The sequence below is a fragment of the Hyperoodon ampullatus genome (genome assembly GCF_949752795.1).
Source record: "Hyperoodon ampullatus genome assembly, chromosome: 11".
NCBI classification, from domain to species: Eukaryota; Metazoa; Chordata; class Mammalia; order Artiodactyla; family Ziphiidae; genus Hyperoodon; species Hyperoodon ampullatus.
The window spans coordinates 74434436-74462151 of NC_136924.1; the positions used below are offsets into that span (position 1 = coordinate 74434436).

General features: G+C 33.2%; 1 protein-coding gene across 1 annotated transcript in view; it reads left to right on the forward strand.

The window, feature by feature from the left end:
• CPNE8 (copine 8) overlaps positions 1-27716 on the forward strand; it is a gene marked incomplete at both ends in the record, with an annotated part of 219565 nt that overhangs the window by 152153 nt on the left and 39696 nt on the right. The window contains 4 exons of the mRNA XM_079714215.1: positions 261-314; positions 1342-1403; positions 15919-15965; positions 23981-24162. Of these exons, the coding sequence (XP_079570341.1) occupies positions 261-314; positions 1342-1403; positions 15919-15965; positions 23981-24162 (345 nt within the window). The remainder of the gene's footprint in view (positions 1-260; positions 315-1341; positions 1404-15918; positions 15966-23980; positions 24163-27716) is intronic.

The window sequence follows — 27716 nt, forward strand, 5'->3', positions numbered from 1 at the left end:
GGATAATCAATGCATAAAGTTACTGAGAAGAATATTACTGAAAGAATATTACTGAAAATATATTTTGATATAAGATGATCACTAGTAACTTTTGCAGAGAAATTTTGGCTGATAACTATCTAGGAGTCATACTAAAGGCATTTGTAAGAATAAATAAATGCCTTCATGACAAGAAGTGAAAGGCACCAGGTTGAACTACACATTTTAAAAATATTTCAGTATAAAACTTGACATTGTAATTGTTTTATCTGCTCTTTAAGGTGATAAATCCCAAAAAGAAAGGAAAAAAGAAGAAATATACTAATTCAGGAACAGTAAGTCAAATTTTATGTTATTCATTAAGGATTCAAATAAATGAATAATATATATATATATATAACATTTTGTATTGAATAAAAGCTACTAAACACTTCACTGTTTCACTTAGGGTTTTAATGTGAATGTATATAATAAAAAATTAACTTGCTATGGGAATTGTAATGGAGAACACCTTATAGGAGTTAGCGACCCAGCTTCCTGCAAGTTGTCCTAGGGGTTGAATGGCCTCTGAGAGAAGATGAAATTTTATTATGAATTCTTCATTCAATGAAATCACACTAGAGAAAATCAAGTAGACCTGAAAAAGTGTAAGTTGTAATAAGAAATATTATACTCTTTATAGGCTATACTTAAGACTTGTTTTATAAGATGTGAAAGTATTTGTTTATAGTGCATTAAAATTGACAACTCTGTGGAAATGCTGGACTAAATCAGTACAGGAAGGTGCAAAGATGAAAGTATGTTAAAATTGTGAAAAATCAAAATCATCCTATTTTGATAAAAAATATACAGAAAATTTTATACTATGATTAACTGTCCTTGGGAGAAGCAAATATAAGTTCCCTTCAAGTTTTCTTTTAAAAGATTTTTATAAAGCAAGATATTTAAAATATTAGATGGCCTAATTACAGGTCCCTGACAAAAACACCCATTTCTTTTTATATGGCTTAGCTCACTGATTTTGATTTTTTAGTTTTAACCATTTTCTAGCTTCCTTTCATCTTTCCTTTATATCTAAAATGGGAAGTAACACAGTGTCCTTGCAGATAATTTTCATGTTGTTCTTCAAAGGAAGTAAACTGGTCATAGAAAGGAGTCATTTAATTTTTTGGCCCCTTTTCTTCTGATAATTTTAAATGTAAGAAAAATCAGTCCTAGTAAATTTTAATAAAGAGTAATATCTTTATTGATTTTCAAAATGCTAGGAAACATGATTTTCTCTCTAACAGAAAAAAACGTCCATTTGGGGATGCAATTAGTACTAGCAGGTAATTCTGCCTTCTTTTTCTTTTCTTTTTTCAGGTCACGTTACTTTCTTTCTTGGTAGAAACAGAAGTTTCATTCCTTGACTATATTAAGGGAGGGTAAGTCATTCTCTGAAATTGTTTCATTGCTTAAGCAATGGTGAGAGGCAAGTTTGAATGTGTTTAGAAACTTCATGACAACAGCAGTCAGAGACATCACTTATGTAAGCCTCTTCCTAATTATAATTAAGCAGGGTCTTTTTGAGGTTTTTGTTTTGTTTTGTTTTGCCAATACTGATTTAGTGCTAGAGTGTTGTCAAGCCAAAGAAGGATTGAGAGAATGAGGGGGGCCAAAGGAACAAAGACAGTTTCCCCCAAAACAGAGAGCTTATCCCCTTTTGCTCTTTGTTAAGAAAACAAAACAAACAAAAGCTATACTTGCCCAAATGGGGAATCTCTGCTATATATGAGCATCTTGAAACCTGCCACCTGGATACATAGATTAAGAAGCTACAGGGTGATTGTTTCAATAAATTTAAAAGAAAACGTACTAAGTAGGAAAAAATGTTTGCCAACTCTCCTTAGTATTCCGATGTTTGTGCATATTTTTGTCTTTAGAAGATGGGAAAATAGAAAGTTGAATTTGTCATAAAAAATAGATTCCTGGGCTTCCCTGGTGGCGCAGTGGTTCAGAGTCTGCCTGCCGATGCAGGGGACACGGGTTCGTGCTCCAGTCCGGGAGGATCCCACATGCTGCGGAGCAGCTGGGCCCGTGAGCCTATGGCCACTGGACCTGCGCGTCCAGAGCCTGTGTTCCGCAACGGGAGAGGCCACAACTGTGAGAGGCCCGCGTACAGCAAAAAAAAAAAAAAAAAAAAAAGATTCCTGTATAAATAAACTCCTTGGTAGCTGTAGATAATAGTTGATTAAAAAGATGGACATCTCTTAGCATGCTCTTTATAAACTTTAAAAAAGTGCTTGATAGATCTGGCTATAATTTGCATGTTGAAATGATGATTTGAAGTTTTAAAATACTAAAAATTCCTTTTAGTTTTTGTTTTGTTTGTCTTGGCTTTGCTTTGTGATCACGTGAAGTGGGTAATGTGTGTGTGTGTGTGTGTGTGTGTGTGTGTGTGTGTGTGTGAAAGAAATACCCAATAAGTATTGTCAGCAGTACAAATCAAGTAATATTTTGATGTGAATCTAACAGTAAAAGAAATTTTCAGAACCTATTACCAATAAAGCACTTTTATTGGTTGTTCACATTCTCCTTTTGAGGATTCTTAGGGCTAATTAGAGCAAATGGGTTTCTACAATACTTAAGCAATAACAGTATTGACAACTGTCATTTTTATGCTTCTTATCACCTCCAAGATTTTTTTTTTTTTTTTTTTTTTTTTTTTGCTTTACACACATCCTACTTTTATAGCACTGCCTGTGCTGGAAGAAATGCTAGTGACCTTTTTCTGACAGAATTCAGTGTATAAATGGAGCCCCAACCTATGAGGTACACTTTGTTCCAATCCTGGCTTCCCAAGGGTTTTATAAAAACCCATATTTTTTAATTTACAAATGGGATATGGAGAAATAGAGTTTGAAATTTACTACAGAGTTAATCTAACTGGACTTGTATTAATTTTTATATAATATTATCTAAAAAGGACATGAGAAATATCTGCATATAATTCATTTTTATATGAAGATGTATATAATAAATTTATATATTTTTAAATATACTACAATTACATGTTTACCTATTATTCATCACTATTTCTAATACTTATTATACAGATATTGTCCCTTTGATAATGGAATCCCAATTGAGAAGCAATATAATTACTGTATTCTGTGTCTTTATGTGTCTTTGCTCTTAAGGACTTGTTATAAGCAATAGGGCATAAAATTTAAATTCCAACTTTTATTAATAATATGGTGAGGAGATCTGGCTTTATCATGACACTCCTTATCACCTCAATTTCCTGTAGTTTACATGAGTCACCTTAGTTTCTTTCATGACCTTAATGATATTTATTTCCCTTCACTCTGAAGTTATTGCTTATATTCCTACAAAAAACTTACTCTCATCTATCAATTTACTATACAGTGTAATTTGCATATAATAATAGCTAACATCTGCTGACAGCTAAGTGCCTCAGGGTTATTAACTCTACCCATCTCTCTGTTGATCTCTTTCCCTTTCTGCTCCCATCCTTTCTCTTTGTCCCTCTTTCTCTCATGAGTAATATTCACGTTGATAATTCTCTGTTTTCTAAAAAAGTAATGAAGTTTATTTACTTCATGTACTGTTAACTTTCAGTCTTTGTATAACTAATATTTTCTATCTCATTGCTGCTAGTCAAAAATATAATTTAGTTTACATAGCCTAAGGGAAAATGATGCTTTGGCATGCAGGATATCTAAGAATTTTACCATCAGATATTTGTGAAGATTTAAACTTATTTAACTGTGAGTTGTGGGTATTTATTATGATGGTTACCTCATAGAATTCCTGACTCTAATTATAGGAAATGAGGAATAGAGTTTTATGTTCTAATCTTTCTTAAAAATCTCTATTGGTATGAAAATAACAACTTGTAGCAATTTGAAATGGAGAACATGAAAGCCAGTGTGAAAATGTAGCTGCATCTATTCCAAATATTGCAGCAAATTACTTTTATTTTTCTTAACAGATTTCCTATTGATTTTTTTTAGACATTGTAAGGGATTTCCCTGAAGGTCCAGCAGTCAAGACTCTGTACTTCCACTTCAGGGGGCACGGGTTCGATTCCTGGTCGGGGAACTAAGATCCCACCTGCTGTGCAGTGTGGCCAAAAAAAAAAAAAAAAAGATAGACATTGTAAGCTTTCTTCCCTTGTTATTAAGAAATCTCAACCTCCAAGTAGATAAATGCACCACCATGATGGAAAATTCTATTAACAGCAGACACATAATTACACAAACTTTCTGAATAATAGCAAAATAGAATATAATGAACTACATTCATTTCAAATTAGAACTAATTATAATAATTCACAGTTAATTATTATAGTTTCAATAATGGCTATTGACTCTCTTGTGAATATTATCAGTCAGAATTTCTCGTCTCTTGCAACTAAAAAAATTCTGTAAACTGTTAAACAACTCTAATATTTGGTACTCTTCAGAGTAACTTTTTTCTGAAACCACAGAAACATTTTTTTTTAGTGTTTTATTTTCAGTTTTGAGGAAAAGAAGTATTATATCTCCCAAATTTTAAACATAAATATCTATATTTGTGTTTCACATTGTAAACATGAAATGTGAAATGGTAAAAAAAAAAAAGGTAATGTAAAATGAAAATAATTTATTATGAAACTAGAATCCCCTGTAGTCATACTCTCTAGAGATAATCACTGTTAGAAATGTATTTATTCCCAAACACACATCATTATTTTTAATGAGTAGGATAGCACTGTGCACAATATTGTAATGTATATTTTCTTCATTTAATATACTGTGTATATATGTTTCTGTGTCAGTACTTATAGATCTACCATATTTTAATAGCTTTCCATCATATGGATGTACATAATTTAGTTTAAAAATCTCCTGTTGATACACACTTTAGTTGCATCCATTTTATTTTCATATTATAAACAAGGCTGCAATGTAAACCCTGGTACATAGGTTTTTGTACACTTCATTAAGCATATCTGCAAGGTCACATACTAGAAATAGTATTGTTGGTTTAAATTGTATGCGTATTTTACAATTTGTCAGGTATTTCTAAATTATTGTGTTGACAAAAGGGTAATAATAATAATTTATACTTCTAACATATGTGTATGCAAGTTTACCATATACTTACCCTTACTGGATAGCATCACTACTTTTTCAACTTTGCTAATTTAATAGATAAATATTATAAATCATTGTCAGTTTTTATCTGTGAAACCTATTTATTAGCCGTTGTCATGTCCTTTGTGAAAGCCCATATTTAACCAGCCGTATCTTTGGAAACACAGGTTTCAGAACCTTTTATTTTTGCTTTTCCCCTGTTCCCTCCTCCCTAATCCCACCAAAAAAGATTGAATATTTTTAACTGAGAACACAAGACCAAAGGTAGTAGGGAGCTTCATCCTTCATAACAGTAAACACTTCAGATAAACTTCCCCAATATTCACATCTTGGTATTTGACACCACTTCTCTTCTGCACACATCTAAAAAGACTCTTTTTAATCTGGCCTTGCCTTTTGCCCCGTGATTACATTGAAGAAAAACAATAAAATTAACTAACACTTTGGGCTGCAATCAACGAAGCAATCCAAAATAGTATTTTGGAGGTCATAACTATTTGCAGATTTGTGGAGTTATCGTTAGTTCTTTTGAAGAGATGTCCCACCATATTTCTGAATAAGTATGATATTTCAGAAGTGATTGGAACCAAGTGTTGAATTCAGTTTTGTTTTTATAAAAAATTATAGTAACTACTCACTTTTAACTTAAAGTACCAAGATATCAGCAATTGTTACTGGTATTTGTGTATTGTTTTGTTTTTAACTTGGGTGAGTATCATTATTGCTAATTTGGATGGCATCAATTCAGGAACCTACTCACCATTCTAGTCTAGCAGAAACTATTGTTGAGTTTTGCTTATGCTGAATCTTAATTGACAAGTAAAACTAGATGTTTTCAAAAAAGGTGGAAGATCATCATATAAAACATGAGTAACAGCAATTAAATTGGTACTCTGGCTAGCTGTGGGTTATCCAAAATAACATTAGTTTAGGTTTTCCTGTATTCATTTTGTTCTCTACATTAATTGTATCAACTATTTTCCTTATACTGGACAACATGTGAGAGCATGAGAATAGACAAAGAGGGCAAAACAGGTGACTCGTGTGAAACATGTAGGACTAACAGGTTGTGATTAAACTCTTAGAAGGAAATTCTTGAATCACACTTTAAAATGTAATCTCTCTTCTTGTTTCATCTCACAAAAAATAATTGAATAGAAAATTATGAAAATATTGTTTTCTCATGAATCCAAGTGGAAATTATGTATAGTTAAGAATGAACACATTTAAATATTAAACAAAATTGTTCTCAATAGTCCTTTAATATCTTCCCCTTCAAAGGAACTTCTTTATATGTCTAATTCTTAGTATTGAGTATTCTAGGCTTCCATTACTGTAGTCATTATTGATGTAGATATTTACCTGATTGATTGATTGTTTGTGAAACCATGTTGTTAGTGTGTTACTTTTCATTTATTTTCTCAGTTCCTAACACACTGTGTTTAGCTGCAGTAGACAGTTTATGGATTGAGGTACACAGTGAGCAGATGAGACAGATTCATTCTCAATCAGACAAGGTCCAATTTTTATAGAAATATTCTGTGAAATAAAAATTTAATTTGTAGACCTTCTTTTTTTCCTTTTTTTTTTTTTTTTTTTTTTTTTTGCTAAGCAGAACCATGCTTTCCCTGGAGCATAAGATACAATTTATGACTTGAGGTAGTAAAGAGTTTTATTTTCTAAATACAATAATATCCACAAAGGTGGTCTTACTTTAGAGGAAAAAAAATGGATTGCCTCTTCTGAGTTGTTGACATTGGGGTTATTATTTTTAATCATGTTTTGTATGTTTTTCCTGTGGTTATTTTATTTCTCTTTTCTTACTAAAAATGATTTTAATACTAAAATTCTGATATAATTGGCAACCAAAGATATTTACTCAGTAATCCTTAATGTATGACATTGAATATCCCAGTTATCATTGATAAGGATGATGTCAGATTCATTGAAAATCAGAGACAGTTCTGAAATCTAAATACTCCTTTAGGGTAACATCATCATTTTTATAATAATTATTATTTGTGAAATGGGTTTATTGACCTCTACAGACAACAGCTCACATTATGAGTGTCTGGGGACAGAATCATTAGTTTCAATTTGGTTTTGTCTGCCTTTCAGTCCTCTATTTCTCTCAAGTCTTCATGAAACTCCACTCCACCACTAACATGACCAAGGAACAAATATATATAAAGTTTTTCACATTTCTTTGACTGGCAGATGAATGGGGAAGATCTCAAATTCTTGTGCACACTGAGTACCCCTAAGCAACCAGAATGTCATGTCAACCTGAAACCCTAATCTACACTTTTATCAGAAAATTGAGTGTATTAGAAACTTGCAGGCCTACAGACTGTCATTTACTTCTTCTGAAGAAAGCCCAAAATGTCATCCACCTTGTCCCAAATAAGCTTCACAACCACTTATATACAGTGGTTGCTAGTTTCCCTGGTTACCATTTTAACTGTTCATTCTCAAAATATTTTTATAGAGCTGAACATAGAGTAGCCACTGAATAAATATAGATTAATTAGAAAGCCACTTTAAGCCTGACTTTCCACTCTTCTTTCCCAAATCTCTTAGCATAATGAAACATTAAAAACAAATAGGAATTTTAAGCAAAGAGTGTGACAATTTAGTTAACTGGATTACAAACCCCCATGTCTGTCTAGCTCAGATTTTATCATCTTGTGACCTTCCTCTTTCCATACCTCATATCATAATCAACAAAGAAAACAGATGGACCAGGCTTTCTGGGATAAGAAAAAATGCTTTTGTGTTGCCTCTGCCAGAAATCATCTCAACTCTGTATCTGAGTTTTAGTGACTTGGAAGAAGGCAAGATCAAGATGAGAAGCATGAGCTGCTTATTTTCCTCACATATTAAGTGAAAGGGAGCATGAGAGAAGATAATAGGGGAGACCCTAAGTGGGCAAGTTCTGGGAAAGAATCAAAACGTGGGGTAAATGTTTGGCAAAATATCAAGTCAGTTAAATAAGTGGCTCCTGAAGGCAATGCATAAGAGTGGCCAAGAATTTGGGTTCTGACACTAACTGCCTGGTTCAAATCCTAGATTTGTCTTTTGCTAGCATAACCTGTTTCCGTTTCTATGAAATAGAAATAAAAATAATAATGCCTATGTCACAGAGTGACTGTGGATTAAATGGCATATACCCTCGATAAATGCTAGCTATCATTTTTCTGAATAATCTGAACTTGTTTAAAGTTCTAATATGTCTTTTCTCATTGTTGGTGGTAAATGTCCTAATTAACAGAGACATGGAGAGAAAAAGACATATTCAACTTTATAAAGTCAATAACAGTCTTTTTATTTTTTTTAGTTCAATTCTCTTTGGAGGATCATGCCAGGTTATTCCTTCCACTGTATTCAATCACAACCCAAACTCTTGACACTGAATCTAAAACTTGTCTGAAATTATATGCAAAAGGTTTATATCCCACTCCAAGTAAAAAGTCTTAGGAGAAAAATTAAAGATATCTACCTATTATAGGCTCATTGTAGAGGCTAAAAGTAGACTTCTTAATATGCTTATTTTAAAGGTGAGTTGAATATAAGTAAGTGCCATTATTAACGAGCTCCATAAGGATTTTTTTAAATACTTGAAGCAAGTAAAATGATGCTATAAAATATTTGCCTTAGTTTTATACAGTTGGTGGCATTATATTAGATATGTCATCTCAGGGAGCACATCTTGCCAGAACATGCAACACGAGTCTTTTTCCTAGTCCAGTTTCTTTTTGAAAACTGAATATACATAACTAGGATTTTTTAATAGTGCTTTTTGTTGTGGCACCCAAGTGTTTTGCATTCATCAAATAAGTCGAGAGCTAAGCCCTGCAGTGCTGATTGGGGATAAATATAATAAAAGTAAAGCCATTCTGCCTTCTAGAAATACATTCACCTAAAATATTATCATATCTAAACTAAACTCATCTAAAATGTGATTTAGAAAAGAAACTTTTGGAAGTATTAAGAAGACTCATAAACACTGTTTTGGTTAATGCTTGATTCTAATTTTTATATATACAAAATGCATGCTTGAGAATTCTGAAGATGTCTAGTTATAGCCTTTAAGATTGTGATTTAATTGCCAGCTTATGTTATTTTTCAAATGATTTTTTCAGAACTATATATTTCAGAGTCAAAGGAAATTGCATGTATGTTTCATCATCAGAACCAGTGCAAATTTAGCCAAAATATTGACAGTCTATTTTCTACCAGGCAGTTTCTTAGTTATATTTAATTATCAGAGTGTGTACTTTTAGCCACACTATGTCTAAAATAGTTTCTTTCTGGTGGGAACTGAAAGCTTGGCAGCCAGGGGAAAGGGAAACAGAGTTAAGCAAATAAGGGTAGTATACCAAGGGCAAGTTGTGGAAGGGTGAGAAAATTTATCACTGACATTGCTTAGAACTGCTAGTGTAAGGTGATATTAAAATGTAGACTGTGTATTAGTAGATTACATTATTGTTTTTAAGTTATCTGCAGACAATGTACCTCCTACTGCCTACACCCTTGGGGGCTCATTACCCCAGCCGTGATACACAACTTACCTTCACTATGGGAAGAATTAATGAAAAAAGAAATATATATATGTTAATGTAAAGAGAGAAGTGTTTCATCTGACTCAACAGAGGAAAGGATTAATGTGAATAAGGAAAGGATGACATGGTTGCTCAAGAGATTGGTCCTCCAGCATACAGAATATTTGTTATATACAGGTACTTCAGGATTTTATTTCTGATAAGTAGAGGGCTTCTTCAAAGTAGCTGGTACCTTTTTATCATATGAGAAAATTGAGATTCAGGGACATGGTAATTTGGCAAATGAGTCACAACTAGCTAGCTAGTTGTAATTCTGAAATCCAAACTCCAATCTATAATTTAAAAGTTCATAGCTTTGCTGCTAGGCATCATGCCTCTTCAGCAACTACCTCATTTAAAATGGGACTCTAGGGAATCCCCTAGTGGTCCACTGTTTAAGACTCAGTGCTTTCACTGCTGTGGGCCCAGGTTCAACTCGTAATTGGGGAACTAATATTCCGCAAGCTGCAGCGTGGCCCGCCAAAAAAAGAAAGGGATTCTATTGGATACTGCTTCTCTTTTTGGTTAGAGGTTGATATGTTTTATTTTGTTTTCTTTATGTCACTTATGACATATTTTCTAAACTAATGATTTGAAAAAGTTTGGCCATCTTGCATACCTACCTTGATAAGGAGTTCTTGAACTACAGGATGATCAGCTTACCTACTTGCGAAGTTGTATTTTGGAACACTTTAATTGTGTTAAAAATAATACTGAAATTAATCCTCAAAACCTGGAGAATGTACAAAGGTTTGTTAATTTATGGAAACTAGATTTAATAAGTACCAAAATCTATTAGCATAAAAAAGTTTAGGAATCATATCACTTGTCTCCAGTTTTTTTTTTTTTTTATTCTTACTTTTGACATTTCACTGATCCCACAGAAATACAAAATTTTAGGAAGGATAGGAAGGAAAATAAAACTAGGATCAAAGCTTATAATTACTTCCTGCAGGGGGATTTTGTTTGAGGAAGTACCCAGATGACACTTTCTAACAAAATTAGATCATTTATGGTGCTGTTTTGGTTTGGGTAGATTGGGACCTTAGAAGCCAGTGTGAAGAAAAGGAAATCTGATATGGGAGGATCAGGTTGTAGAAAAAACCTGAAACTCTGATAGATCTAGAAATTGGATAAATATTACACACTCCAGTTTTCAAAGAAATATGCTAAACTTGGGTTCTAAAAAACTAGCTTCAATATGGTGATAATAATCATAACAGTTACTTCTTGAGTGCCTGCTATAAAGGGCAGGTGCTTTCCTTGTACTTACAGCAACAATCCAAGAAAGATTTTGTTAACCCTAGCTTATTACAAATGAGGTGCAGAGAGGTTAAATAGCCTTTCAAAGATCATATTGCAGGTAGGTGAAATTATTTATATTTTAATTTGCATTTGTGTTTCTCAAAGCCTGCCCTCATTCTAGCAGACCTCACTTGTCAAGGGCAAATAATCCTGTCAGTAGTTTATGGGCTCAAGAATCCGGAATTTTGAAGATGTAGCAAAATTTAGAGTCAGGCAGCTGTCTGTGTTGTCATTCAGGTAGTTGAACTGCTTTTAAGAAAGAGGGGAAAGGCAAGGCAGAAAAGTTCAAGGTTTAGCCCATGGTAAGCTAGGGTAAAGAAGGATTAGTCTGGATAATAGTGCCTGAGGAAGTGAACCTGAGTTCAGGGCAGGTTCCAGAACCCAAGAGTGAGCTAGAGTGCATCTCAATAAATCAAGGCAGAAGCATAGTCTTGGTATCGGTGAGGAAAGAATGAAAAGAATATTAGAGTTGGGTGGGCATCTCAACTTCCTTTAGGGTTCTAGATTCCAATAGCTAGTTGGTCTGAATCTGCCTTTGTGAAGATTAATTTAAAGAAAGGTGGAGAAATTTCATCTTTCATGTTGGATAACGTTCAGTTTGTTCAACTGAACAGAATTTGAATTGGGAAAGAAAGTGAAACAATCTTTCTGCACATCCCCATCACAGTTGTTAGTTCTTGATTATTAATTCATAACAGCTGTAGAAAAGTTATCTAAGATGGTATCACTCTGTGTGCGTGCATACATGTGTGTATGTGTAGCTTTCTTTGACATGCACATATATGTTTTCTATGTATCTCTGATGTGCTAGTTAAAATTTCCACATTAACATCTGATTTATCTGTCATTCACAACTTTCAGAAAGGTGGCAGAATGAAATAAGGACATTTTCCAAGAATATATTTCAGTAATACTAGGACATATGCATTGGGAAGTGTCATGAGATGTTACTACTAACTCATGAAAATTTGCAGCCGTGCCTTTTTTATACTATCTGGGTTTCTTGAAATCCTGTTCTTTTTTGTCTACTTCTAAAACATAAAATGAGAGCTACAATAACACTTCCTAAGCAAAATGTTTCAAGGATTTATATGTGATAGCTTTATGAATACTCTGTCAAGAGAAATTTCATATGAATTCAGTTGTGTTGTTGTTGTTGTTTTTTAACTTTGACACATGGTTGCTTCTTTTTTCTCTAACATTAGGCTTCAAAAACTATTAAAGGTAAAGTAAATAAATTTAAAAAAATAAAAAGGTAACAATTACTGATGATTTATTTTACTTTTATGACAAATCATTTATCAAAGTCTTCAAGAAATCTGTTTTAGCCTAAAGTTGTAGTATTGCTAGCAACTTTCTTTAAAACTTTTATTAGCTAATATTTTCAAAATACATAGAATGTGGCCCTTGGCATAATGAGTATACATTATAATATGAATTAGAACGTTTAAGAATCGTGGGAATGAACAAGCTGTTATCCACAGTAAATGCACAGTTGTGTTTTAAGTTAGGCTATTGTTTATGAATTACATGATAATCTGCTGTGCTGTTTTGTCATTGTTTTTAATTGTGGAAAGTTGAAATTGAGCTCTATGAGTTCAATGATAGTGTTTGCTTTGCTCCCATTTTCTGTTGATCACTTAACACAGTGCTTGACAATCAGAAGATGCTCAATAAATAATTGTTGAATTGTAGTTTTCTAGATGGAAAAATCCAAATGGTGTGTTAATAGATTAAGGGACTATCACAACCATGAAATGATTTGTGAGCCATCATATTTCCCTTCTGATTAGAATACTGTTGATTCAACACAGTAAAGGAGTGAGATTCATTCTGATATGCAGAATGAAACAAGGAAGTAATCAAATCTTGAAATCAATTAACCACAAATATGCATCAATGATTGTTTTACTTGTTGAGATTTTCTGTTGCACCATGATTATCAAATGGTCTTAGTTATCATTTAGTGCTAAATGCACCTGTCTTTTGTATTGTTTTGGAATGTCCCAAGCTTCAAGCTTCATAGGTACTCTTGGTACAGCCTGGCTCCCCGCCTTCTTCCCTCCTTTCTTTCTTTTTTTCTTTTTTCCTTCTTTCCTTCCCCCCTCCCTTCCTTCCTTCCCCCCTCCCTTCCTTCCTCCCTTCTTGCCTTCCTTCCTTCCTCCCTTGCTCCTCTGTCCCTTCTTTCCTTTTTCCTTCCTTTTTCCTTCCTCTTCCTTTCATTTCTTTTGAAATTTTCTCTTCTTCTTCTTCTTCTTCTTTTTTTTTTTTTTTACACTTTTTGTTGTACCTAATCTACTTGGTTTTATAATTTGGTTTGTTTAGCTAGCTAAAGGTTTCAGTAAATAAATACTTTTCTCTCATTTTTTATTCTTATATACAGTATACTTCTTCAGTTAGTAGCCATATCTTTTCTTTGCAGCTTTGCTAGGTAAAACTGGCTTTGAAATGACCTTTGTATCTCTGATTATTGAAGTTTTTTTTATCTACAACTAATGCTTCTAAGAAGTTGGTATTTATGCTACACATCCTGGGCTACCTTGGAAAATATATTAGAAACAGTCATAAAATGAACACATTCATCCAGTAAACACAGTGATGTTCCAATATGTAGAAAGCAGACACTGCTATAAGAGAGAGTTGAGCCAAAACAAGGTGTCTATCCCTAAAACCTAAGGAAGATTGAACCAAAGACACAACTGCTATATTGACTTTTATAATGTGCTAAAACCCATGTTCTTGAAGCTTAGAGTTATTTTTCATTCCTAAGGAAGTGTCATTTGAGTAAAAGAACATAAAAAGGCATTTATAACAATTATCTTGTGATTTATGTATGTAACATAAGTGATAGAAGAAGGACAGATTTGCCCAAGCATGAGACTATGTCCTGGTATTTTTATCATTAACGATATCTGTATAGTGTCATTTTTCAGTTTGTAACATAATAATCACTATCCTTTATTGTGTTTTTATTATAACCAGACAGTTCACAAATATTTAATTGTACAATTGGAGTAGCATCGAGTTTATAAATATGGTCTTGGAGGTTACATGTGAATTTGAATTCCAGTACTGACATTTATTACTTATGTGGGAAGTTAAGTTTTATGAGCATAGATTTCCTTGTCTGTAAAAGGAGAATACTAGTACCTTCCTTTAAAAATTATTATGAGGTTAATTGATAAAAGCTATATAAAAACACATTCTATATGTATATGTTTTATATATATGTGTGTGTCTGTCTATATATACACACACACACACACACACACACACACACACAAATATAATGTTTCATGTAGTTTTTCTGTCCATCCTTGCTTAATGTGCCAGGTACCTGCCTTCTGAGAGTTCTAAAACTTGGCTAATGGCAGCAACTGGGTTGCTGAAATTCAAACCCAGTCCTTTCAAACTCAAAAGCTAATAAACCCTTTCTAATATACCATACTATACCCTGTATTATAGTCACTTTCTCTCTAGCAGCAGAATGACAAAACAATGTCCTGATGGTGACTGTTCTTTTCAATTCCTCAAATGGATTTATTATCTCAAAATATTCTCCCAAATGTTTCACTGATTCTTTTTCTAAAAGCTTTATGTGCTAAAAGTGTTATGCTCCAAATTAGCCTATATTCTTAGCCTCTAAACCTAATTTCTACTCTGAGAAAAAAATTACCATATAGCTATAAAGAGAATCTATATTACTTTTTATTAATGTTAAGCAAAAAAGGTTGATTATTCTTTAGGGAAAAAACGTGACTTGTTTTCAACACCTGAGCAGTATTAAGGGTTTTTCAGCTGAATTTTTATAGAAAGAAGGAAATGTTACTATACTTTATACTAAGAGAACTACAAGGGACCCTATAGTGCCATACCCATCATCATCACCATCCTCATCATCATCACCATCCTCATCATCACACCACCATTTAAATAACAGCTCAAACTTTGAAGTGTTAAATCAATTGTGCAGTGTATCAAAATTAATTTGTTATTTAAAATATTCTAAGTAATGATGTTTTCAGATTATTTATTTTTAAATTTAAAAATTATTTTGTAAATTAGATGTGACAACAGGTTATCCCAGTAATTATATCATGGTCACTTATTTGTGTTTTTATGCCTTCTTTGGGGAGAAAGTGGAATTACATATAGAAAGACTTAGAGGTATATCCAAAAGAGTGAATTTTTAATGTGAATGCCACTTCCTTGGTTTCTACCAGGAAGAAAAAAGAAAAAAAAAACACTAATACAGTAAAATAATTTTGGGTAACTACCATGTGCTGAAATTTTTAAGTATATATAACAATTCCATCTATATAAATATTTATCCATATCTATAAATACACACAAGTACACAGGAATGCTGTGAGCACTGGGCACTGATCAGTATTTGAAATACTTGAGTTCTGAATAAAGCAAAAGAAAATCCTGTGTTTTCAGGATTGTTGGAATTAGTTTAAGGAACGATATTATTAGACCTTATTTTAGCAATGCCATACTTAGCAATGCGTAATAATTTCACATCGACTACAGAATAGTTTTGAAAACAAATTAATAATAAATGTTGACATTGGAGACTGGCAAATAATTATTTATAGTCTGACTTCATTATGAGCTCCTCACTTAGTTATTGTGCTTTCAACTGGGAGCTATTTTTATTCCTGATGCTTTATTTTGTATTTTACAATTGCATGATCGTAAAAGTATTTTGCCAGGTTCTTGGCTTGTAAAACTGCCTAGCTGATACTATTCAGTGTGTGCTGTAACATAGTTGCTAGTTATAACATTTAAGAAATTTAGTGATGTTAAAAATATAACAAAAATGGAAATCAAACTTCTTTGTATGAGGTTATTCAGTTATTAATGATTCTAATTTACTTATATTTTAGAACACAAATCAATTTCACAGTGGCTATTGATTTTACTGCATCAAATGGTGAGTATTATGACTATCCCATAATAAAAATTATCAGCAATTACATTAAAATATATATATTTATTTTCATGAGTTTTAAATGTTTTCTTTCCACAAATACATACTTCTGAAGTGTTTCCTATAAAATTCAGATAACTTTTCTTTTTTCAATATTATGAAATAGTTCAGATATACAAAAGACTATAAGAAACAAAACAAAAGCACATAATAGTCCCATTCAAATTTATTAAATATTGAAATATTGTCTTTTATGTTTTACATATCTTTAAAAGGAAAAATTTAGATCTAGTTAAGCTCATTGTGTACCCTGCCCCATTTTTCTACACTCCCTTCTTCTCCATGCATAACTACAGTTCTGAAGTGTGTCTAACTATAATCCTCATTTTTATACTACTTTTCTGTGTATTAATTTATACAAATGTAATTGAAGTACATGTACAGTGGCAGCTTACTTTACTTTTACTCAATTATTTTTAAGAATTACTTATGTTAACACATTTATATTTAATTAATTTAGATGGACCATCATATAACACCTCATGTATGGATATTCCTAATTTGTATATCAAACATTTTAAGAAAGGAGTGTGGACTTTTAACTTTATTTTGAAGTAACTTTGTTTCAAACAGAACAATCATTTAAAATCAGTTATTATGTATCATAAGAACATGAGTCTTATTATTATCATTTTTTTTACTAGATTTCTACTGGCGTATAATTTCTTCACAATACTATTTTCGTTTCTGTTGTACTCAAAAGTGAATCAGCCATATGCATACATATGTCCCCATATCCCCTCCCTCTTGAGCCTCCCTCCTGTCCTCCCTATCCCACCCCTCTAGGTCATCGCAAAACACCGAGCTGATCTCCCTGTGCTATGCTGCTTCTTCCCACTAGCTAACTATTTTAATTCGGTAGTGTATATATGTCGATGCTACTCTCACTTTGCCCCAGCTTCACCCCCCACCCCGTGTCCTCCAGTCCAGTCTCTATGTCTACATCTTTATTCCTGCCGTGCAACTATGTTCATCTGTACCATTTTTTTTCTTAGATTCCATATATATGTGTTAGCATATGGTATTTGTTTTTCTCTTTCTGACTTACTTAATTCTGTATGACAGACTGTAGGTATATCCACTTCACTACAAATAACTCAATTTCATTTCTTTTTATGGCTGAGTAATATTCCATTGTATGTATATATGCCACATCTTTTTTTTTAACATCTTTATTGGAGTATAATTGCTTTACAATGGTGTGTTAGTTTCTGCTTTATAACAAAGTGAATGAGTTATACATATACATATATCCCCATATCTCCTCCCTCTTGTGTCTCCCTCCCACCCTCCCTATCCCACCCCTCTAGGTGGTCACAAACCACTGAGCTGATCTCCCTGTGCTATGTAGCTCCTTCCCACTAGCTATCTATTTTACATTTGGTAGTGTATATATGTCCATGCCCCTCTCTCACTTTGTCACGGCTTACCCTCCCCCCTCCCCATATCCTCAAGTCCATTCTCTAGTAGGTCTGTGTCTTTATTCCTGTCTTACCCCTAGGTTCCTCATGACCTTTTTTTTTTTTTTTAGATTCCATATATAGGTGTTAACATACAGTATTTGTTTTGCTCTTTCTGACTTACTTCACTCTGTATGACACACTCTAGGCCCATCCAATTCACTACAAATAGTTCAATTTCATTTCCTTTTATGGCTGAGTAATATTCCATTGTATATATGTGCCACATCTTCTTTATCCATTCATCTGTCGATGGATATTTAGGTTGCTTCCATGTCCTAGCTATTGTAAATAGTGCTGCAGTGAACATTGTGGTATATGTCTCTTTGAATTATGGTTTTCTCAGGGTATATGCCCAGTAGTGGGATTGCTGTGTCATATGGTAGTTCTATTTTTAGATTTTTAAGGAACCTCCATAGTGGCTGTTTCCATTTACATTCCCACCAACAGTGCAGGAGGGTTCCCTTTTCACCACACTCTTGAGTCTCACATTTTAACTTTTACCAGAAGTTGCCATTAGTTTATATATTTATCTAGTTTTCTTTTCAAATTATTTATTGTGCTGTAACTCTCACATTAAATTCACTTCACATTTCTCTCATATTCACTCACATTTCACAAAATAATAGAATTTTTAGGTAAGAGATCACTTACTCCAACCATCATCCTCTTATACAAATAAGAAAACTCAGATCTAGAAAAATCCTTTTACTAATCAACACATTTTGACTTGTTGGCAGTAGAGTTACAAATAGAAATGAGGAGACCAAATTCTAATTTAGCTTATCTTTGACTACATGATAAATTTATTCTCCAATATTGTGGCTTCAAGTTAATGATTTTTACACATGTGTTTTATTCAGTAATATAGGAAACATATACACCAAAATCCAACTGGATTAAAATGCTAGCTTTCATTTATTGATGAACATTAGCACCACTAGAAGGGTGAGAATTTATTCAATACAATGATACAAACTACTGAAACTGACTTAAGAAAATAGACAATCTGAACAGATCCATAATAGAGATTGAATTAGTAACTTAAAAACTATCCACAAAGTTTATGTGAACCCAGGTGTAGACAGCTTCACTGATGAACTCTATTTAAAGAGGAATTAATGCCAATTCTTCACAAATTGGAAGAAGAAGAGGAAGGAACACTTTCTAAAAGTGGAAGAGGAAAGAACAATTTCCAACTCATTTTAAGAGGTATTACTTTGATACCCAAACCAGACAAAAGCATTGTAAGAAAAACGAAAGAACAATATCTTTTATGGATATAAAACCCTTAACAAAATACTAGCAAACTGAATCCAGCAACATATGTAGAGAATTATATGCCCTGACCAATTAAAATTTATCCCAGGAATGCAAGGTTGACTTAATATTCAAAAATCAAATAATGGCATACACTGTACCAATAGAAGAAAATGTAAAAACCACATGGTCACGTCATTGATATAGAAAAAGAATTTGACAAAGTCCAACATACTTTTTAATAAAACCACATGAACTAGGAATAGAAAGTGACTTACTAACCTTATGAAGGGAAAATATAAAAACCTATAGCCAACATCATACTTAAGGGTGAAAAGCTGGATGCTTTCACCTTAAGATGAGGAAAAAGACAAAGATGTCTGCTCTTGCTACTTCTATTTTACATTGTACTGGAGGCCAGGGCAATTAGGCAAGAAAAAAAATAAAAGACATCCAGATTGGAAAAGAAGAGGTAAAACTATTTTTATTTGCAGATGACATAATCTTTTATGTAGAAAATCCTAAGGAATCCACTAAAAAATCTATTAGAACTATTAAATGATTCAGCAAGATTGAAGGATGGAAGATCCATATATAAAAATCAATTCTTTCTCTATACACTTCCAATGAACAATATGAAAATAAGAAAACAGTTCCATTTACAATAGTATCAAAAGGCATACAGTACTTAGGAATAAATTTAACAAAGTGAGTGCAAAACTTATACCCTAAAATTATATTCTGAAAATTTTTTGAAAGAAATTAAAGATCTAAATTAGTTGAAAAATATGCCACATTTATTGATTAGGAAATTCAACATTGTTAAGATGGCAATATTTTCCAAAGAGATTGACAGATTCACTGTAATTTCTATCAAAATCTGAAAGATCTTTTTTGAAGAAATGGATAACTGACCCAAAAATTCATTTGGAATTTAAAGGGGCCCAGAAGAACCAAAGCAGATTTAAAAAAATAGAACAAAGTAGGAAGATTCATACTCATTTTTGAAACTTAGTACAAAGCAACAGTAATCAAGGCAGTGTAGGTCTGGCATAAAGATAGATATATCAATCAATGAAATAGAATTGAGATTCCAGAAATAAACCCATGCATCTAAGGTTAACTGATTTTGAGAAGGGTACCAAGATAATTCAATGGGGGAAGAATAGACTCTTCAACAAATGGCACTGGGACAACTGGATAGCCACAGGCAAAAGAATGCGGTTGGACCCTTAATAGATCAAAAATCTAAATGTAAGGGTTAAAATTATAAAGCTATTAGAAGAAAACATAGGGATATATCTTCATGACCTTGGGTTTGACAATTGATTCTTAGATATGACACCAAACACATGAGCAACAAGAGTAAAAAGTAAATAAATTGAACTCCATCAAAATTAAAACTTCTTTATGCTCCATAGAACATAATTAACAAAGTGAAAAAACAAACCTTAGAATGGGATAAAATATTAGCAAATCAAATATCTCATAGAGGACTTGTATCTAGAATGTATAAAAAACTCTTATAACTCGAAAACAGACAACCCAATTAAAAGTGGTATTCCAGTTATTCAGAAAAGCTATACAAATGACCAGTAAGCACATGAAAAGGTACTTGGCATACTTACATATCAGGAAACGCAAATCAAAATCATAATGAGATACTATTTCACACCCACTAGGATGACTATAATCCAAAAGTCAGAAAACAATAAGCGTTGTGAGCATGTGAAGAAGTTGGAACCCTCATATACTGCTGATGAGAATGTAAAATAGTGCAGCCACTTTGGAAGACTCTGGCAGTTCTTCAAGTTGTTAAACATAGAGTTACCATATGACCCAGCAGTTCCACCCTTGATATATATGCAAGAGACATGGAAACCTATATCCACACAGAAATTTGTACATGAGTGTTTATAGCAGCATAATAGCCAAAATGTGGAAACCACCCAAATGTCCATCAACTGATAAACTGATTTTAAAATGTGGTATATTCATACAATGGAATATTATTCAGCAATAAACAGGAATGAAATATGAAGTACCAACACAGATGAACCTTGAAATCACTGTACTAAGTGAAACCTAGTCACAATTGACCACATACTGTGTAATTCTATTTATATGAAATGTCCAGAATAGGCAAATTAAAGAGACAGAAAGTAGATTAGTCATTGTTTAGTGCTGGGCTGGATGGAGTAATAAGGGAATGATTGTAAATAAGTACATTTTTTGAGGTGATGAAAATGTTCTAAAATTGACTGTATTGATGGCTCTGCTTATTTGTAAATATACTTAAAATAATTGAATTGTACATGTTAAATGGGTTAACTATAAGTTATATGAATTATATCTCAATGAAGCTTTTTAAAAGAGCCTATTCAAGGGCTTCCCAGGTGACGCAGTGGTTGAGAGTCCACCTGCCGATGCAGGGGACATGGGTCCGTGCCCCAGTCCAGGAAGATCCCACATGCCACGGAGCGGCTAGGCCCGTGAGCCATGGCCGTTGAGCCTGCGCGTCCGGAGCCTGTGCTCCGCAACGGGAGAGGCCACAACAGTGAGAAACCCGCGTACCGCAAAAAAAAAAAAAAAGAGCATATTCAAGTGTTTGGGTTTTTTTTTAAGGCATAGTGTACCTTTAAAATAAAATCAGATATGTTTGAAAATATTCAGGGCTTAAAATATTTCAAAATCCTTTAAGCAAACAGTTATAACTAAGAGTAAGGGCTATGGAATCTGCCTAGATTCATATTTTAGTTTGACCAATTATTACCGTGTGATTTGGTCAAGTTATTTAATCTGAAAATTATTTGATCTGAAAAATAGGTGTAATAAAAGTACCCATGTCATAGGTTTGTTGAAAAGGGATTAAGTGAGATATGAAGTAAGTTCATGTTACATTCCATGCTATTATAATTATTATTGTTATTAGCTGATAACTCAATATTACCAACCTACTAAAAGTTCATTTTTCCATATGCATTGCTGCTGTTACAGAGCTGGTACAAATATGGTCCCAGATTCAAGGAATTGCCAAATTTTGTGATATGGAACACAAGAGCATAAGAGTAGGAGAGGAAAGACAATAAGGGCTGGAATAAATAAGGAAGGTTGTCTGATACATGTGAGACTTAAGCTGGAGGAGGAGAAAGTGAATTTCAGGATAAGGTGGCAAAGTGAGAGTTAGGGATGGAAAAGAAAACATCATTAGTGGTATAGTGAAGAGATTGGTCTGGATGAAGATGCTACAAAGAGATAAGGAACATCTTTGAATGGGTAGGATTGGGTGCTGCTGTGCATGATAGGCTAAGATGTTTAGATACGCTGGAGTATTAGTAGCTTTTTTATTTTAGCTTTAAGCTGTGGTTTTCTTAGAGAAATAGAATTAGTTGCATATTGCAAGCGATGGGTAACAATTCTTCTTACATTTGAGAGTTGTGTTAAATAACAACTTAGTCGTGGTATCGTTTATCTATGGCCCCGGTAGGCTTTTGAACAAGAGGCAAAATCCCTGCTTTAGAAAGAACTGTCAAAGAAAAATTGCACCAGATAATTTAAACAGGCAAGGAAGGCTTGTTTCAGGATTTTTGCAAGAGAAATCAAAGCTATTGCAATGAAAGAAATTGAACTCAATTCCTCCAAAGCAAAAGGTGAGAGGGTTTTTAAGTGCTGTGATGAGCTAGTGGAAAAGTACTGAGAGATTGGAGGGGAAATTGGTCTGTGTGATTAGGCCATCTGTGTTTACTAATTAGCACTTACTGAAGGTAGGCTCCTGCTCTCCCATAGAGACTAGGCAACAGAGGTGATATTTTTCTTGGTGATTACATTTCAAAGGGATGGCTCCCAGGTCCCTGAAGAAGACATTCCTGGATTGTAGAAGATTTACATCTCAAAGGAACAGAGAAGGAATTCACAATTTCAAGTTTTCTAAAGTAAATGTTCTAAGAAACAGGAGGTCAGTGATTTATAGTCAGGAGAAACCTTTCTTAAGTTTAGGCAAGCTGAGGGGAACATTAAGGCCCATCTTGGTCAGAAGACACTTTTTAAAGAAATTTTGTCATTTGGCTCTTGAATGCTGATAACCCTTTGGAAATATAAATGCATGTAAGCAATGAATTATCTTGAAACCAAAATTGTTCTGGGCATTATTATATACATTATAAACCAAAGGGAGATCTTTATTTTGTTTCTCTCTGAATCTCAAGTGCTTATTATTATTTTTTCCCTATCAAAAAAGAACTATGCCTTGAGGCATTTCTTCTTTGGACAATGTTTTAATGTAGAATTGAGCTTTATGAGCTGTTACAAGTCCCATTTAATTTCCATTTTCACTTAAGAAACTAAAGGGATTTTCGGGCTGCCTTTGTGCTGATAATTAGGGCAACTGAATGTGAATCTCAATGTGTTTGAGTGGTAGTACATATACTACTTTCTCTCTCATACTCATTCAAATGAAACATCCTACATTTGTGGATGACCCAGACAATAATAACAGTAGTAGTTAAACTTTACATTTCTATGGTACTTTATAATTTTTAATCACTTTCACACACATAATCTTATTTTGTCTTCCCAGTAAATACTGTGGTAGGATTTATCATAGTAATTATATAGTTGTCCTGCAAATGGCAAGACCCGACTTCGAGCCTTTTGACTCCTAGCTAAATGTCTAGTTAGAAACTCTGAATAATTTTTCAGCTCTAGATATTTAATTAGCATGAATTTGAAAATCTCTACACTCTCCTCTTTTCAAGTGATTAAATTAACATATGTCTCAAATATTCAATTTATGTTTGTGATACAACTTTAGGAAGGCCTCATAATTATTGAAGCCTATTACATAAGTTGGGTCCTCTGATTATAGCATAAGGATTCAAACCAAAGGCACACAATTTTAAAAAATAAAGATTACAATAAAATACGATTAACAAAAATACTTTTATGCTTCTGTGGATGAAACTCAAGAATAGCCTGTGACATTGACAATGAGAAATAATTTTTGAAGAAATCTACATATGCTTTAGCATATCTTTGGGAAACTTTCTACATATCTGATCTAATTTAATAAATATCTCTATGTCAATATTTATCCAAAAGAAGATATTTAATATACTATGAATGTAGGCAGAAAACATGATTTTTAATATTTAAACCTGAAATAGATATCAAGAAATATGTCCAAAAAATTATATGTTTAACCTGATCACTCACGTTTGAAATGTTTTTTTCTGTTATCAGGCAACCCTACCCAACCCACTTCTCTCCACTACATGAATCCTTATCAACTGAATGCCTATGGTATGGCACTGAAAGCAGTGGGAGAAATCGTTCAAGATTATGACAGTGATAAAATGTTCCCAGCTTTAGGTTTTGGTGCAAAACTGCCTCCAGATGGAAGGATATCTCATGAGTTTGCTTTGGTAAGAATACATTGAAAGAATTGATATTTTGAAAAAAATGTGTTGGATCTTTTAATTGGCTTGCTGCTTATGCTTTAATTACTCATGTAGCAACTTCTTATGACTATACACTCAGCTTAATTTTGGTGAATGATTGATTTAGGAGTGTGATATTAATGGGAAAAAAGACAGTTAAGTAGATTATCAGTAAATCTACCTAAAGTGCATCTGGTCAATAAACAGGAGCCCTATTCTGGTTATCTATTGCTGCATAACACCTTCTGTTATATTCGTGATTTGTGGGTCAGGAATTTGAGTGGAATACAATGGGGGATGGTACATTCTTCAGGATGTCTGGGGCCTCACCTGGGATGCCTTGATTGGCTAGAGATGGCTGGAATTGTTCTTCTAGACCCATATATCTGAGTTTTATTTTGGCTGTTGGTTAGATTCCTCAGTTCTTCTCCATGTCATATCTCCTGGAGCTAGTATGTCCCCTAAGATGGCTCATTAGCTTATGTCTGATGCCTAAGCTAGGATGGCTGAAATAGCTGGGTTGTCTAGGCATCTTTCCTTCATTCTACATACAACTTGTCCATATGGTTATCACAGACTTCATCATAGTGTAGTGGTCTCAAGGTAGTCATATTTCTTACACAGCAACCAGCTTTCCCAGAGTGAGTATTCTAAAAGGTTGGGGTGGAAACTGCAGGGCCTTGGAAGTCCCAGAAAGTTATTTCTCCTACATTCTCTTAGTCAAGCAAGTCACTAAGTTCATCCCAGTTTCAAGGTAGGGGAAACACCTCTCAATGGGAGGGGTATCAAAGAATGTGTAGCTATCCTTAATCTTCCATCTTCTAAATGTCATTTCTTTTCAAATATAAAGGATTAGTTATGGTTGGAATTTTTTTTCAAATGTGAAGCAATAATTATGGCTGTAATTAATTATGGTTTCAATATAATGGAGTAAATATGACTGGAATAAATATTTTTTCTATTGTTTAATTTACATAAATCTGCTCCTGCTATATTATTACAAATAAGCAATGTACTACATTCTACCTTTAAAATAAATTTCACACAGATGGTGCTTATACTCATAATCGGTCTTATTCTCACTTGCACTTTCTACTGAAATAATGTGAAACTCAATGGAGGAATGGTTAGATATTATTTTGGAAAAAATTTAGATTTTCCTAATAGAAATTCCTCCCTACCCTACTCTATATATTGTAAAAGTAAACTCTTCCATGCCCAATATTTTTTAGGTCTTTTTTTGTTGTTTTTATTCTTGTTACAAAAGTAATATATATTTTTTTAAGTTCTGCAAGAAAAATAGAAATAAACAATAATGCAATCATTTATTAAGTAATTACTGAGTATCAAGCCAGGTACTTTATACTCATTTCTTATATAATCTTCATAAAATTCTTATCGGGTAGGTATATAACAACTGTCACATCACACTAGTCTATTAAGAGCCACTCATATTAAATACAGTGAAAAGAGTACCCCCAGGAGTTGTATAGTTAGCTCAGAGTCACAGAAGTTAATCAGGATTACAGAGGACAGGACTTGAACCCAGGTCAGTCTTATTTTAGAATCCACATTCTTAGCCACTACTAAACCACTTTTTGTAAAAGCATCTGTAATAATCCCACATGTCCTTTATGAACACCATTATGTGTATGTATATATATATATATATATATATATATATATATATATACACACACACACACACACATACCCCCCCAGAAGCTTTCATATGATTAGACTTCAACTTCCTTAAATATATTTTAAGAGCTATATTTTAACTTTTTTTCCTATACTTATTCTTGCTTTTTCTATCCCACACAATTTTGGGGAAGGTTGCTGGAGGTTTTAATTCTTCCTCTGTGAAATAGCCCACATGCCACAACCACCAATGTCATATAAAAATGAATATCTGTTGGGATTTTGTTGTGTCTTAGAGAATTAAATTCTCCCAGAAACTTATAAGACCATGAAAATCACTCATGTGCTCCTGAGTCTTAAGTGCCTCAGGAAAAAGTTCATGAACTATTTTAAGGCTTAAGAAAAGGAATAATTATGTTAAACTAAATGATATTGATTAATTTTCCTTCCATAAGTTTCGTCTCACCTTTGTGTATGATTTTTTTTTTCCTTTTTCACTCTCTAATTTTCTGCTTTTCCTACCTCCACATTCATTCCTTGTAACCAAACCTATGCAAAGGAGGGACTTTTTTATTATTTGCATCTTAAAAGATTCTTTCAACCCAACTCAAATATTTATAGGATAGAGATCATACCCCTTTAAATTCATGAAAAATAGTTTCTAAAATTGATGAAACAACAATGATGATATCAATGATGATGATAACGCCTCACCTTTAATGTTACCTAATAATTATGTGACTTTAATTTTTTTCAAAGCACTTTTGTTTTCTTGAATAAGTAAGAAAGGCAAAGGTTAAGTATGTCTTCAGAGAGATAGTGCTCCATTTGATTTTTGTGTTAACTTCAGCCTAAATAACTGCAATGTTTATCTGTAGATGCTGAAAATGGCAAATAGAAAAACTTCAGTCCATGTCAATCTGGCAATTAGTGTACTACCTAATATTACCAAACCCTCATATTTCCATGATAAGAATTTGTGATATGTATTCACAATCATTAATCTGTGTATCACACCAAATTAAAATAATCTTTCAGATAGCAAGGGAGGCCTTTTAAAAAATGTTTAAATCCCTAATTGTGAGTTTGAGGCTAGCACAGATGTTGAAATTGAGCTTTACTCAATCAAAAGGATTTAAGGTATAAACCCCAGCTTTTCATTTGAAATATGTGTAAGAATAGATATAGTGGAAAAAGAAAAGGGAATGGAAAAAGAAAGGAAAAATATACTAATATCACCACATTAGCACTGTTGGTTGTGGAAAGAATGTCATGTCTCATGATGATTCTTGATGACTCCTTATAGCGTAAGGCTTTAGAGGAAGTATTTCTAATGGGCATGTAGCCAGTGACCCTTAAAAGAAGTTCTTCTGTGTTGATCAATAGAGAGAAATGCTACATCTGTCCAAGTGATTTCTCCTACCAAATATCTAAAATCACTGGCATACTTTTCACTTATTTTGGCATTTATAGAAATCTATCAATTTAATATTTATGTGTACACATTTTCTTCCAACTAAATTCAGCAGTATAATCACCAAAGTCTTTAAGACTGCATGAAGAAAATAGAAGCTCAATAGATATTTGTTTATTGAATAAAAGGGAGAATTCCCTCAACTTTCCCCTGTAGTAGGCAGTCAGTCTCTGGGCAGCTACAGATACATTTCAAAGAGTAAAGCAACAGCTCCTAACAGCCCTCTTCAGCATTTTGCAACATGTTAGCCCCACTGAAAATTGTTATAGGCTATAGGTAGCAACAGAGACTATGAGCCTCACTTCCAGAACTGAATCTAAATCTCCATTACAATCCCTCAGGAAGCCAAATGAAGGGAAAAAACTGGTGAGAGCTGGACACTCCTCACTTAAGTCTGTGTGTGGGATTATTGCTCATTTTGAAT